The 15,904-nt window shown below is 39.4% G+C and overlaps 1 protein-coding gene across 5 annotated transcripts in view; it reads left to right on the plus strand.

Annotated features, from left to right (window-relative positions):
* LOC130929808 (laminin subunit alpha-3-like) overlaps positions 1-15,904 on the plus strand; it is a 122,112-nt gene that overhangs the window by 75,661 nt on the left and 30,547 nt on the right. For all 5 annotated transcript variants that reach the window (XM_057857330.1, XM_057857332.1, XM_057857331.1 and 2 more), the window contains exons 44-62: positions 1,916-2,016; positions 2,446-2,499; positions 2,609-2,760; positions 3,191-3,301; positions 4,309-4,420; positions 4,483-4,650; positions 5,596-5,792; positions 5,934-6,050; positions 8,637-8,791; positions 8,875-9,016; positions 9,753-9,852; positions 9,925-10,041; positions 10,129-10,299; positions 10,396-10,547; positions 10,623-10,817; positions 11,858-12,006; positions 12,253-12,415; positions 12,500-12,627; positions 15,147-15,288. In XM_057857330.1, the coding sequence (XP_057713313.1) occupies positions 1,916-2,016; positions 2,446-2,499; positions 2,609-2,760; positions 3,191-3,301; positions 4,309-4,420; positions 4,483-4,650; positions 5,596-5,792; positions 5,934-6,050; positions 8,637-8,791; positions 8,875-9,016; positions 9,753-9,852; positions 9,925-10,041; positions 10,129-10,299; positions 10,396-10,547; positions 10,623-10,817; positions 11,858-12,006; positions 12,253-12,415; positions 12,500-12,627; positions 15,147-15,288 (2,626 nt within the window). The remainder of the gene's footprint in view (positions 1-1,915; positions 2,017-2,445; positions 2,500-2,608; positions 2,761-3,190; positions 3,302-4,308; positions 4,421-4,482; positions 4,651-5,595; positions 5,793-5,933; positions 6,051-8,636; positions 8,792-8,874; positions 9,017-9,752; positions 9,853-9,924; positions 10,042-10,128; positions 10,300-10,395; positions 10,548-10,622; positions 10,818-11,857; positions 12,007-12,252; positions 12,416-12,499; positions 12,628-15,146; positions 15,289-15,904) is intronic.

Raw genomic sequence — 15,904 nt, forward strand, 5'->3', positions numbered from 1 at the left:
AAATGAGCAGCAAAAGCAAAATGAACAGGAAAGACTGGATAAGACGAGACGAACAAAATATGCTACACCGGTGAAACAAACTAAAACTAAATGGAATATGAAATAATAAAAATGCATTTTTTCAGTACGATATGGCAAAATTACTCTATAATGGTCAAAACTGTTGACTTCACCTTTACTGTCAAACCTCCCAAACGATATTTTATGCCACCGTAGTTAGTCAGGCTTTTGTCATTTCCCTGCCCTGGCTTCGGAGAATGTAAACAAACCAAGAGGTGTGACAGCTAGCCGACATGCTAACCCGATCGAGTGACGTCTCAAAGTCTTGTTTTCGCTTTTCGAAGCGAAAAATAACACAAAACTCGGTTGGATCGTGTTACACGGCGGCGGGGTCGTTGATTGACCTCGCCTATTGGCGAGTTATAAGCTCGTTGCCCTTTTACGGACAGGAAAGCTCAGCGGGCAAGCAGCTGGAGAGTACCACCGGAAAAACCGGCCGACGTCGGAGGAGCACATAATTTCCACATGATCACCACGAATGTGTCGTAAAATAATGCTTTACTACACGGCGAGACATAAACAGAGAGCGGCTTGCAGTTGTTTTGCAGCTAACATGGCAGGATATATCAGAGAACTTCTCTACATGTCAGTCCATGATCAAACGTAAGTAAATAGTCCTTTATTTAAAGAAAGTTTGTAGTGTTTACTTTGTAATCGCTGTATTTGCGGCCATTTTTAACACAAAGTTGCAATTGCTGATGGGTTGGAAAATTTGACAGAACACTGAGCACACGAAGAGGGCAATAAGCTGAGTATAGGGGGTGGGGGGGTGCAAACAAGCCGCCGGTCGTCAGCTGAGTGTTGATGGCGTAGGATTCAAAAATTGAATATATAAAACGATCGCTTCCACACACATCCAAGCGGTCCATTTCATTCAGGAGCATAAAACACCTCGTGAAATATGAAATAAACATGCTTTTTGGAGTCATACGCACTTTAAGAAAATACTTCAACGTAGTAATATCAAATAAGGGTGGTTTAAATATGCTATGTGACTAATATGGCCAACAGATAAACAATCTGCTTTAAAGCTACCGTATGAAAAAAAATGCTTAAAAGTATGAGAGGGAAACACATGCAAAACGTATTCTGAGGCAATGAAAAGGTAGTAAAAGACTAAAAAAAAACACAAATAGTAAGTAGTCCTTGCTTTTATCCGATGTGCAGTGTTGGACGTCTTGCTGCGTAGGAAGGAATTGCAGAACACCAGTAGTGTTCTTCTAGTGACAGTGACAAACTACGTCATCACCCTGAGCGTCCATTGCGCGCAAAACATGTCACCCTCGGTAGGTCAAAACATGTGCTAAATATTATAGATTTTTAAATCAATGGCAATATTTTATGTGTTTCTAATAACACATTTTAGTCCTGTAAAAGAGAACAATTGTGGCTTATTAGAGCCTATAAGTCAGGGGTGCCCAATCCCGGTCCTCGAGAGCCCCTATCCAGCTTCTTTCCCTTGTCTCCCTCCTTTAACACACCTGAATCAAATGATCAGCTCATCAGCAAGCTCTGCAGCAGCCTGATAACGGTCCTGATTAGTTGATTCAGGTGTGTTAGAGGAGGGAGACATGGAAAACAAGCTGGATAGGGGCTCTCGAGGACCGTGATTGGGCACCCCTCCTATAAGTTTTTAAGTCTGAGGTTCCCTTTATAAAAAAACAAAACAAAACAGCAGATCATATGATCATTTATTTCAGTCAATCTTTTGTTAACCACTAGAGAGAGCACGCTTATCACTGGTGATATTCGTACCACAATTTGAGAACCACTGCTCCAAAACTATAACTTAAAATTCTGCTGTATAGACCTTCTGTTGAACTTATTCTACCTTATTTGTTTTCACTTTGTACAGATGTGCTCCTGGTTTCTATGGTGACCCACTGGTTCCGGGAGGAAGTTGTCGACCCTGTAATTGTAATGGAAACGCCAATATCTGTGATCAAAGGACTGGAGGTTGGTTACATAATCCACCAAATAATATAATCCCCTTATTTTCATAATGTCGCAGTGACATTGCACCAGTGGCACAAATGTTAACTCATTCATGTACAGTAGATGTACTATTATATACATATGTATTCACATATTATGTTCTGTGGTCATTGGTAAAAGAACATTCATATTAAATACACCCATTGAAGGCGATGCCATCCAAACCATTCCGATCATTCACTGCTATCCCTCCCTGCCAAAATAGATGGGACGTCTATCGCCGCCAACGGTAATCAATGAGTTAAAAGACAAATAACACTGATGACTAGGTGCTATACTGTATGACTAGGTTGTTAACGAGTTGACACATAACACCATCTATTACTGTTTGTTGTAATAGGACTGGTGCTGGTAATTTACATTTTTATTGATATCCCATTTGTTTTGCAGTTTGCAAGGGCACGTCTGAGCCTAGAGACACAAACACAGAAGACCGATGCCAAGGTAAAAACTAGAAATTAACTTACTGGCTGCTCTTGACGTCAATTATAATGAATGAGATTTAGAGTCTGAAGGTTTCTGTCATTTACTCAAACATTTTCTTGGATTCCAGACTGTGATAACTGTGCCCAGACTTTACTACGAGACTTGGAGAACATGGACGATGAACTGGCGAGGATCAAAGCTAAACTGGACAGCGCCTCCGCTGGCACCTCCTCCCAAGATAGACTCAGGAAGTTGGAGCGAGCCGTATCGGACACCAAGGTGACACGGGGGAAAGTCCTCAATAAACATGTAGTCGTTAAAACGCGAGATTCCAGTTAAACAAGTCCAAACGCATCAAGTACATCCCAATGGCTCAATCATGGCCAAAAATGCAATGTACACACTTCACTGTCTTTTATTCAATGTACACATGCTGTACACACACGCGCGCAAGTGGTGACACTCGCTCCTACTTGCCAAATACCTAGATGGGTGTGCTTATACAAACATTCCAGATGGGATCACTGATAAGTAATCATAGTGCATTTTGTCCCACTGTAGAGCAGCAACACACAAACAGAGCATACAACAATCACGTGCATATACTATATTCTTTCTGCTTTGCGGGAACAAGAGAATTTTTTTTTTCGTGCAATATTTTATCTTAGTGTTATTTTAAAATATGTGTTTATTCTTTTTGTCTTGGTAGAATCTTGTGAACAAATTCAGTAACTCTGTCAATGGCCAAAGTTCCAGAGTCAAACAGCTGGAAGACGACATGTTGACGCTCTCTGATGACATCGGTTCTCTTCAAGACAAGGTAGTACAAATGTTTTATTAATATCTTATACAGTACAGCCATTCATTTCCATTTAGCCTATTCACTGCCATTGATGGCAGTAGAGGTCCAATTACATTTGAGCTAGACATGTGCCAATTTCCGGTTTCACGGTATGAAAACGTCACGGTTTCAAAACTGCAAAAATTTTCTGTCATATCGTCCCTAAGGTATTAGCTATTTTATATGTCCGAAAATGCAGGGAGAAATCCCTCGCTTGCATCTGCAAGGCTCAACCCACCCCACCGGTTGTTGCTCAGTGTCAGTGTGTCAGCTGTGCTACACAATGACTGGAGGAGGTGAAACACCTGAACTTTTTCCCCCATCGAAGAAAACGAAATCACTGGTATGGGAATACTCCGGCTACAGAAAAGTTACAGACAGCTGTGGCTTAGATATGGAGGGCCAGCTGACATGTAAAATATGTTTGTAGAAGGTGGCTGCCGAGGAGGCAATACCTCCAATATGATTTCGCATTTTATACAAAATTAAAGGTTAGGAAACACTGTCATGAACTTTTCCCACCAGCTACGAGAGTTAACTCCAGTGTGTTTAGTGCGTCTAGCGGTGGTAAAACATATGGTGTTTTTTTTTCTCTCTGGCAACTGTCTCATGATACGAGTCATACAAACATGCTTTTTTATGTAAAATAATTCAATTATTTTTGTTCTGGTGGTAATAATGTTAATATGTGGCTGTGGTTTAAGGCTTCATTACATGATACGAGTCATACATTAATGCTTTTTATGTAAAATAATTCAATTATTTTTGTTCTGATGGTAATAATGTTAAGATGTGGCTGTTGTTTAAGGCTCCTGTTCAGTGGGAAAAAAATATTTTACAGCTTAATTGCAATACCGTGATACTGTGAAACCGTGATATTTTGGCTTAAGGTTATCACACACATGCTTAATTTGGACGTTTATGATCGTCATTGACATCAATAGAGTCAATGCGGATAAAAATGTATGATTTTTATTCACGTTCAGGCTGACCAGACGGCTGTGGATGCTGACAAAGCAGCTTCGGGTGTTGAAAAAACTCACAAGAGGGCTCGCGATTTGGACCGAGAGATTGAAAACATGCTTAACAAAATCAAAGGTAAAGTCATGTGCCGTTCATTGAATGTGAACAGCCTTAATCCTTTATCTTAATGCTTTTAGGTCTGCTGGACCAGCTGAAGGATGCGGGCTCCAGCGGTGGCACACCACCTAGTGAGAATGCGGCTAAGATGCTTGAGGATGCCAGGCGCATGGTGAAGGAGATGGAGAACAGGAACTTCACACCCCAGAAGAGCGCCGCTGACAAGGAACGGGACGAGGCCAGGAAACGTAGGATGCCACATTTGCATACTTTTAACACGCTGGCTGGACACTTTCTCCAAGATTTGTGTAAACTGCTGTCATCTTGGATTCTACATGACAAATTTTAGTTGATTTGATGACAGCTAAAATTATCATTGTAATTACATAAGAATTGAGATATAAGGATGGCATTTTAAATTTATAGGTCGTTAAAAAAACAACAAATAAGGAAAATCCATATAAAAAAAAAATAATAATAATAATTTAATGATAGTGATAGGGCTGGAAGCGAATAAATGAATGTTCATTCGCTGTCAACCCTCCCAGTTCTAAAGGATTGGATATCGATCATTGACAATGGCACTGACAGAGTTGATAGGTCAAAAGATTTGAAAGAAATAATGCACCTTAATTAATGATGAATTATGTTTTCTTTGTCCAATTCTTATTAATTAATTAATAATTAATTTCATATGAGTGATTCTACAGGGTATCACACTTTAAAAAAAAAAAAAAAAATTCTCTTACATGCTTTTTCATATTGCACATTTTTAAACATGTTTTTATAAAAATCATGTAGAAATACATTTATTTAAAAATGCACAGAACAGAATTATCTGAATGAGGATTCTCAGGGGAACTATTACAACAACCATGAAATACAAAGAACTGACTTTAGTAATTTGGCAAAATTGAAACGCAACAAAACAAATCATGTCATTAACCCGTTCACTGCCATTGCAGCAAGTTAACCTTGTCAAAAAATTTGGAATTGACAGTAGAGCAGCCTTCGACATTCCAACACACTTCCCCTTATGGAAAAATAAAAAGTAAAAGACTTAAAACCACATTTTTGGCGCAAAATAGATTCATGACATTTGTTCAATAATACTAAAAATGCATAGTGGAATATTTACACAAATTTCATGTTCATTCATTCATTATTTAATCATTCTCCACTCTCTTATCAAGTCTTGGACTATATCAAGAGCAACATGAGCAAGCAGTTGGATGAGAACGAGAACTCTGCAGATAAGTTGAAAGAGCAGCTGAAGGACTATGAGGCCAAGCTGAAGCAACTGGACAAGTCTCTGAAGAACGCCACTGATTTGGTGAAGAGAGCCAACGCCCAGAACGAACTCAACGCTCAAGCTTTACCAGAGATGCTGGTAACCACACACTGTAGACATGCGCTCCAGAGACAATAGATAAGCACAATAGGGACACGTGACCAAGAGATATTGAAGAAATGTACTGTACACTAATATCTGTTCAATGACTTTTGTAATTGAGGTTTTGATTTTCCACAGGATCGCATCAACAATCTCAAGAATGAACGCAAGACAGTCAAGGAGCAGGTGGATATGGCGGCGGATGAGCTGAAGAAAATCGAAGATTTAGTCAAAGGGCTATCCAACAACAAAAAGGTGCGTTAAGCAGGTTGCACAATTAACCATTTGGAATATTTTCAATTAATCCTTTTTAATAGTGAGTGACCCCACATTTTGAGGCTTTTTTACAAAACTTCAGAACAACCAGTCTCTTATACACTCACCGGCCACTTTATTATGTACACCTGTCCAAATGTTCGTTAACACTTAATTTCTAATCAGCAAATCACATGGCGGGAACTCAGTGCATTTACGCATGTAGACATGGTTTAAGACAATCTCCTGCAGTTCAAACCGGGCATCAGTATGGGAAAGAAAGGTGATTTGAGTGACTTTGAACGCATGGTTGTTGGTGCCAGAAGGGCTGGTCTGAGTATTTCAGAAACTGCTGATCTACTGGGATTTTCACGCACAACCATCTCTAGGGTTTACAGAGAATGGTCCGAAAAAGAAAAAATACCCAGTGAGCAGCAGTTCTGTGGGCGGAAATGCCTTGTTGATGCCAGAGGTCAGAGGAGAATGGCTGGACTGGTTCGAGCTGATAGAAAGGCAACAGTGACTCAAATAACCACCCGTTACAAGCAAGGTAGTAAGAACAGGAAACTGAGGCTACAATTTCCACAAGGTCATCGAAATTGGACAATAGAAGTTTGGAAAAACGTTGACTAGTCTGATGAGTCTCGATTTCTGCTGCGACATTCGGATGGTAGGGTCAGAATTTGGCGTCAACAACATGAAAGCATGGATCCATCCTGCCTTGTATCAACGGTTCAGGCTGGTGGTGGTGGTGGTGTAATGGTGTGGGGAATATTTTCTTGGCACTCTTTGGGCCCCTTGATACCAATTGAGCATCGTTGGAACGCCACAGCCTACCTGAGTATTGTTGCTGACCATGTTCATCCCTTTATGACCACAAAGTACCCAACTTCTGATGGCTACTTTCAGCAGGATAATGCGCCATGTCATAAAGCTGGAATCATCTCAGACTGGTTTCTTGAACATGACAATGAGTTCACTGTACTCACATGGCCTCCACAGTCACCAAATCTCAATCCAATAGAGCATCTTTGGGATGTGGTGGAATGGGAGATTTGCATCATGGATGTGCAGCCGACAAATCTGCACCAACTGCGTGATGCCATTATGTCAATATGGACCAAACTCTCTGAGGAATGCTTCCAGCACCTTGTTGAATCTATGCCACGAAGAATTGAGGCAGTTCTGAAGGCAAAAGGGGGTCAAACCCGTTACTAGCATGGTGTACCTAATAAGGAGGCCGGTGAGTGTATATGTGAACATTATCTCACTTTTTAATGGTAAACCACACACAGTAGAAATTTAGGTCACGAAATGTTAATACTGTATTTGTTATTTATGTTATTTTTGTTTAGTCTTTTTTAACCTGACCTATTGAGGAAGAATTACACTTAGCTGAATCCATTTACAAGCAGTGTTGTTAATCTTACTTTAAAAAAATAATTAATTACAGTTACAAATTACTTCTCCCAAAAAGTAATTGCGTTAGTAACTCAGTTACCTGAATGTAAGAGTAATTAGTTACTTGGCAAAGTAAGTGGTGATAATGTTCATGTTTTTTTTCTCAAAAAAGAAAAAAGGTCACTCAATGTGAAGTTTAAAGGTTTTTTTTTTGGACAGTTGGCCCTAGCTTTACCTTTCTTTACTTCTTTACCCTAAACTTAACTAGACAAAGGGGTATTGCGGATATTACGATAACTAGATAGTAACCTTTGCTATGTTTGGAAGTCATTTAATGTTGTGAATCACCTGTCAAAGTTGTTAAAGTTGCTCCCGTTATTGCATTAGTTCTCCTTTGTCTACTTTTGACATGTGTAAGTTTTAAAACTATTTCGTCATTTAAAGATAGATTTAAGATTTTGTCGATTTAGGAGCATTTTAGATAAAAAGTTACTTAGGTTCGCTAGGAAGGTTCTCTACAACAGAGACTTCCTGAGAAATCTACTGCTTTAAGATGGCGGCTGTTTACTAACGCATGTACAGTAGTTCTTTATTATACATGTTGCTAATGCAGCCGTGTCTGTCATTTGCAGCTAGTTCTATATATATGTGATATCTACCGAAGCATCATGTGGGCGTAGTTTGTAGGCTATTGGCTACAGTCAGGTATTATTGGAGCCACCAAGCATAGTAGCATCGGGTTTGCAACGGCGTCACCCTCCCTCGCCTTTTCCCCACTCCTGCTCTGCTCTCTCGTCTTCGTGAGTCTGTCTTTCTCAGACTTTTCTCGCGTCAATCAACCAACATAGTAACGCACGCCTTTCCCGCCTCAGGAACGGTAACGGCGTTGCCAAGATGAGAAAAGTAATTAATTAGATTACTCACTACTGAAGAAAATAACGCCGTTAGTAACGCCGTTATATTCTAACACTGTTTACAAGCATAAATATGACATGACATTTCTACTGAACTCTTGAGTACACCCTGAGGACTAAAATGACATGAAGAATTTGGGAATATTATTAACTTATGATAAACGACTAGATGTAATTGAGATACCTGTCAGGTCCTAACACGCAATCCCCGCAGATAAAAATCACTGTACCTCAGTCAGTGGAATGCTTTAAGTATCATTTGCTTGTGCAGGCGTATGAAAAGTTGGCCGCTGAACTGGACGGCGGCAAGACCGACTTGACCAAGAAGGTTAACGAGATTTCCAAAGTGGCGGCCAAGGAGGGTGTCGTGGAAGCGGCTGAGAACCACGCAAAAAATCTCAAGAAGATGTCAAAGGAACTGGAGGAGTAAGTTAATGGCGTGCAACTATGCACTCACAGGACACATTGTTGATTTTAAACTTGTAGTGAGCTCTTCCTGTGTTACTTAGTGCCGTGAAGAACGCGAGTGAACGCCCCGAGGTTCGCAACGCCAACGACGCTATCGATGCCTACAAAAACATCACTGACGCCGTTAAAGCCGCCGAGGCTGCCGCTAACCAAGCCAAAGAAGCTGCTGACAAAGCCTTGAATGTAAGTCACTGAATAATCTGTTTAGCATTTGTTCTTTCTGTATAAATTGGCAATCATATATTTTGAAAAAGTGACCATTTTTTTGCTGTTTGCCATTATACTTTTTTAAAACCAGATTAATTTTTAAAAATTATGTTAGGTGGCTATGTCCAACTGATTATGTTCCGAAAACTACAAGGATTTAAAATAGACGCACTTTCCTTGCTAAGTTTGCATACATGCATGAAAAGATCTGAGAAATAAAAACAAGATATTAATGCAAATAGATAAAGATCACATGACAAATGCAGTGCATTGATGCACTATGAAGCCTTTTATTGTGGTGCGCATTACAGTCCGACAAGTATGCTGACACCCAAACAATTGATTTACGGTATTTCAGTAATCAACCAATTCTCTACCATTGATGGCGATCAGTTTGAACTGAGTTGGCTGGCAAATCTCTCAACTCTTTTGGTGCCAGTGACAGTAATAGACATAATATACAATTTAATATATAATAATATACATTTAATATACATTTATAATATATACTATATATATATATATTAATATATTATATATAATATGCAATATACATTTGAATGGAAACGAATGAGTTAGTAAATCGAACAAGCAGAACAGCACTTGTGATCGTTTGCATGCCTTGAGAATAAAATGAATGATTGAGAACATTCACAAACATGTAATGTAATCATTCATTAACTTTATATTTATTTTTATTTATTCCTTTAAGGATGTAAAAAAACGAAAACTGGCCGAAAGAGCAAAAGACCTGAATGAGAGTGGTGCTGAACTGGTGCAGAATGCAGAAGAGGCACAGGATGTTTTAGATGGTAATCATATGTTCTTCACACTTTGTCTTAGTAAGACTAGCAAACACTCACTTCTTCCTCATGTTTGTCCAGATGCTGCCAAAGAAATTCCTAACATAAAGAAGCGACTGAAGAATGCAGACAGGGTGAAGAATGAACTTGAGGCTGAACTTGCGGATGCGCAAAGGAAGCTGGACGACATTAGAAGAGGTACTGTGCAAAGCCGTTTGCGATCTGTTCGTGCGATGGTCGATTAGGCGGGAACCTCCATCGTTTCGATCGCTTTCTCCCCTACAGATGATCTTGCCGATATGATTGATAATGCCAAGAGAAAGGCTGCTTCCGCTAACGACTCGGCCAGCGACACCATGGACAAACTTGATGCCATCAAGAAAGAAATGGACAAAATCAGCGTCACCCCCGGGGATTCCAACCTTGGCAGCCTGCTGGATGATGTGGACCAAACAGGTGAGGTGGCTTGAGAAATGCAAAATTCTATTGTATTTCATTGATTGTATTTGAAAATTGTATTTTTACAAATCACATTTTGGCCACTGTTTTCAGTGAAGAACTTGATGAAATCCATTCCATCACTGAACGACAAGATCTCAGAGGTGGAGACCATGACCTCGCAATTTACGCCACTAAAAAACATCACAGACAATGTGAAAAAACTGAAGGAACTTATTAACCAAGCGCGCGACGCAGCCAACAGGGTGAGGTACCGCTCTTTCGAAATATTTCACACTCATGTACGTCTTCTCCTAACAATTCCTCATGTTTTCCTCCAGATTGCTGTGCCGATGAAGTTCGCAGGCGACGGCCACGTGGAGTTGCATCCGCCCAAGGACCTGGAGGAGCTGAAGGCATACACAGCCTTGTCTTTGTCTCTACAGAGGCCTGAGGGCAGGGGGGATGGACGACGTCGACGCAAACAGGCTGCGGACAAAGGAGACATGTTTGTGATGTATCTTGGCAGCAAAAATGTAAGTGCAAATCCTATTTTTTATGTGCCATTGCCAGTGATAGATGTCCAATCCATTTGAACTGAAAGGTTGGCAGCAGATGCTGGCCACCCCACTCCAAATGGGTTGACCACCGTCAATGGCAACCAATTAGTTGAATGAATGTCATATGAAAGGTTACAGAATACGTCTGGAACAGTGGTTCTTAACCTGTGTTCGATCGAACCCAGGGGTTCGGTGAGTAAGTGTCAGGGGTTCGGCAAAGATAAAGAAACGCAGAGCCCTATTTTCGTACGCTGATTAAATTTAGGCAAAGTGGCTTTTTAGACCAGGTTTTAGTTTGGTTTGCTCCCAATTTACAGGCTTAATCCATTTCTTTTAACTGTTAGTCCTCAATCAGATGGGAGGAGGAACTGGTTTGCTCAGTGGAAGGTCAACTCGCACTTGGTATGAGGGAATACAACAGACCAATGGGCAGCATGGTCTCAAATTTTGACCTGTTTATAAAACATTCTTTTAAAGTAAGAATTTTGAATGGGATTTTGCTCAATAATTAGCTTGCTAGCTTAGATATATCGGTTTTGAATTTGAAAAAAAAAAAAAGCTTTATTATCGAATTCTGAAGGATTAGGTGAATTCACATATGAAACCCTTGGGGTTCGGTACCTTTTGCAAGATTAAGAACCACTGGTCTAGCCCTTAAATACCTGCAACATGAAGCAATTATCAGAGAATCCCAAAATTTGAAAAATAAGGTCCCAATGAAACCTTTTTTTTTTTCAAATTGGTAAAAAGAAAGGTCAAAATGAATATGTGTAATAAGCGCTCTGATATCTATAACCCTTGCTAAATCCTGTTTGTTTTTCTCATGGAACCTGCAGATGCATGTGTTGACTTGCATCCATCATTTTTTTTTCTTCAAAAAGAATTATCAAAATTCGGAATTAGTCTCAAAATCGTGAAATTTTAGTTGTATCAAATGTGATCCGTCTGGCAATATAGGGTTAAAATAAAGTTTTACGATAAAGCCAGTCAATATGTTAACAACCAGCTTATTCCAGCCCTCCAAGAACTACATCGGCATGGTCTTGAAGAACAACGTGCTCCACGCCGCCTACAGGCTGAATGGATTGGAGCACGTCATAAAAACTGATTCTATCACCCAATCTCCATCAGAGCCAGCCAAGTTTGATAAAGTGGACCTGAACAGGTAAAGAAAACAAGATTCATATATTAAGTGTATATATAGCAGATCGTGATGAATTAATTGACAACGTTCCCTCATCCCTTGGCTCTCATATATACTTTGTATTCCGTAACTTTCTGATTGAAAAATTAACCACTGCTAATGTACAGAATGGGGTACTCTAAACATGCTGAGAAAGCTGATTCTGTGGCAATCTTTTATTCTACTGCCTTGTCTATGTTTTTAAGTTTTAATTTTCTGGTCATTTAGGATGTATCAAGATGCACAGTTGGTTCTCACAAAAGACTTCACATCGGACACTCCCGGTATTCCGGTTGTGGGTGCCAACAAAGCAGATAACACCCAAAACCTCATGGATCTCAGCACAGATGACTTGGTTTTCTACGTCGGAGGCTACCCTTCCAACTTCACTGTGAGATCATGGCAACACAATTTGCAAGCAAGAATGCCTCAATCCTAAATTACCATGTACTAGAATGTTATCTTTTCTCCTCAGCCGCCAGCACCTCTCAACTATCCCATGTACAAAGGTTGCATCGAGATGGGCTACTTTAACAACAAGGTTGTCAGCCTGTACAATTTCCGGAACAAAGACAAAATTAATGTGGAGACTCCATGCAAGAGGTTGGTTTCGCGATTATGTAATTGACAGCTACAGCTGTTGACAGGGGTGGTGTTGAATTGAAGTAGACTGGGGCAAACAATAGTTGTTGCGTTAGGTCTGACAGCTGTTTTTAACAAATTTCCAAAGTCCAAATTGATCATTTTTTTCCCATCACGTCAAATATTTTTTAAATATGAAAAATACTGTACTTAACATACTATGTCTTTGTTTTCTTAAAAAAAAAATCCCTAATATTGACATACAATGAAAAAAAACATGCATGACTTCAATGTTTATTTAGCACAATTACAGGGTTTCCCCTTGGATTTTTTTAAGCTGTGGTGGTACGTAGGGGTAATGGCGCTACGCACTTTGTGTACATGTACCTTAGCTGGGAGCTACAACGTAGTACTACGAGAAAAAAGTCGAACTCTTAGTACCAGAATGAATGTCAAATGAATTGTACGAGAATAAAAATCGTATTATTACGTAGGGCTAACATAGCTAAATAAGCAGCTACATACTTTAAGTAGCGTGTTGCGGCCTCCGTTAAAATCAACAAAATTGCAAGCGTCTTGTGTTTTAGAATCGGTTTAACAAATAAGGAAATCCTTAATATTTTGCCTCATCTACATCAAATTATAATCAATAGTACGATTTATACTAATGCTTCGTCGTAGCTCTCAGCTATGGTATATGTACGTAAAATGTATAGCTGATTACAGCTACATTACCCCTACGTAATAATACGACTCTATTTCCTCGTAGCAATAGTACGACTTATATCTCATAGTCCTTTTTTTCCTTTATTTAGCCCTAATACGTACTACATTACCACAACAATAATAGTCCTTCTTTTAACGGACCCATGTCCGTTGACAACTGAAATATTTTCTAAATACATCCAAATTGTGATCTGAAATTGCAACCAGTGACATCAACAACAAACAAATGCTATGCTAGAATGCAATGATTCGGGTCAAACACACGCCATAAAGAACTGAAATGTTATGTCAATGTCAATACTAAGGTCTTTTTCACAGGCTTAAACCAGAATTACATTCATTAACTTGAAATACCTTACTGTGTATTTTTCTCCCGATTTCAAAGTCAGGTACAAGCTTGCAACAGGAGAACCCTTGTGATTTTCAAAATAAAGGAACAATTAGTATTTGACGTGCTATTTCAGATGACTTCTGGCAAATAGTGCGTAAATAATTAGCTATATACATTAGAGGTGGGAATCTTGGGGCACCTAACGATTCCATTACGATTACGATTCAGAGGCTACAATTCGAATATAAATCGTTTATTGATGCACACAACCCCCCAGCTATTAGCTGCTTTTAATGTTTCGTACACTAGTTACAAAAATTGTACAAAAATCCTCTCAGGCGTAAATAAAGTACTATTTCAGTATCAAGTTAATAGTTCAAAACAGTAAATAAAATACTCAAGTCCTCATTCTGTATTAGCAGCTTTGAAATACATTCAATTAATTTAATGTTGTGTATCAACTGTTAAAGTTGTTAAAATTGCTTCCGTTATTCCATGATGTCCCTTCTGTCTACTATTGACATGTGAAAGTTTCAAAACGGTTTCATCAGTTAAAGATAGATTCAAGTCAAGATTTTGCCGATTTAGGAGTAATTTAGATAAAAAGTTAATTAGGTTCGCTCGGAAGGTTTGCTATGACAGCCTTCCAGATAAGTCTACTGCTTTAAGATGGCGGCTGTTTACTAAGGCCGGCGAGTCTTTCATTTCGCATCTAGTTTTCTAAACATGTGCAGCTAACACCGCCACGTCTGTCATTTCGGATCTAGTTCTTTATATATGTGATATCTACCGTAGCACTATGTAGGCATAGTTTGTAGCGGCTGTCTGCTGGAGTCAGGTATTGTTGTTTTTTTATCTAGCGGCATAACATGAGCTAGAGCAGTGACTTAAGCTTTGATGTTTACTCTCTGTCCGTTCATTATTGCGTACCGAAGACTGCACTGACTGTGTTTTAGTCCCGCTTTTCTTGGCATATTTCAATAATCGGAATTCGTGAATCGTTCTCGCGGCCGAATCGCAAATAAGCTAAGAATTGGAAATTTTGCACACCTCTAATATACAGTCTATTAAATCTTAGTTTCTTAGTTTTCTACAGTTTCTTTAAATCTTAAAAAAATCTCATTTGCTAGGTGTTGCGGCTTTTATTTTGCTGTGGCGGTGTGCCACACATTTTTTTTGTGTGTGGGGTAAAACCTCCTATTATGTTTTACAAAGGATACGACTACTGCAAATTTTAATTGTGTGGAAGTTGTTAAGGTAATAATTTTGATATTTTTAACTAGTTCTGGAATGTGTGATTCGAGAACTACTGCATTTGATACTGTAGTCAGCCATCATTTTTTGCTTTTCTGTAGGCTGAACTGTGGAGAAAAAAATAATTTCAATTTGTGAATCAGCATTGCAATTTAATTCTAATCATCATAAAAATCTTACTCAACGGAACTTTTTTTTTTTTTCAAATTGTGTTCTCTTTGGCATGCAGGTATGTCTCTCCACTGGGCTTTTATTTAGAAGGCACTGGCTACGGCCGTGTGAATATCGACAAGAAACCAGCAATTCTCCTTATCAGCATATCTATCTTGACACATTCAGAAAACGGCCTGCTTTTATACATAGGAAATGAGGTAAGTTATTCTGAATCTATTGGCTGCCGAAGACAGTGATACAGCATATCACAAAAGTGAGTAGACCCCTGGCATTTCTGCACCTATTTAAGTATATCTTTTCATGGGACAACACTGACAAAATGACACTTTGACACAATGAAAAGTAGTCTGTGTGCAGCTTATATAACAGAGTTAATTTATTTTTCCCCTTAAAATAACTCAAATATAGCCATTAATATCTAAACCCCTGGCAACAAGAGTGAGTACATCCCTAAATGTCCAAATTGAGTACTGCTTGTCATTTTCCCTCCAAAATGTCATGTGACTCGTTACAGCATTGCTGCAGAGATTGAAGAGGTTGAGGGTCAGCCTGTTAGTGCTCAGACCATACACCGCACTCTGCATCAAATTGGTGTGTATGGCTTTCACCCCAGGAGGAAGCCTCTTCTGAAGACGGTACACAAGAAAGCCTGCCCGTATCATCAGACCATAGGACACGGTTCCAGTAATCCATGTGCTTTGTTGACATGTCTTCAGCAAACTGTTTGCGGGCTTTCTTGTGTACCGTCTTCAGAAGAGGCTACCTCCTGGGTTGACAGCCATGCACACCAGTTTGATGTAGAGTGCGGCGTTT

The sequence above is a fragment of the Corythoichthys intestinalis genome, chromosome 14 (genome assembly GCF_030265065.1).
Source record: "Corythoichthys intestinalis isolate RoL2023-P3 chromosome 14, ASM3026506v1, whole genome shotgun sequence".
Lineage (NCBI taxonomy): Eukaryota > Metazoa > Chordata > Actinopteri > Syngnathiformes > Syngnathidae > Corythoichthys > Corythoichthys intestinalis.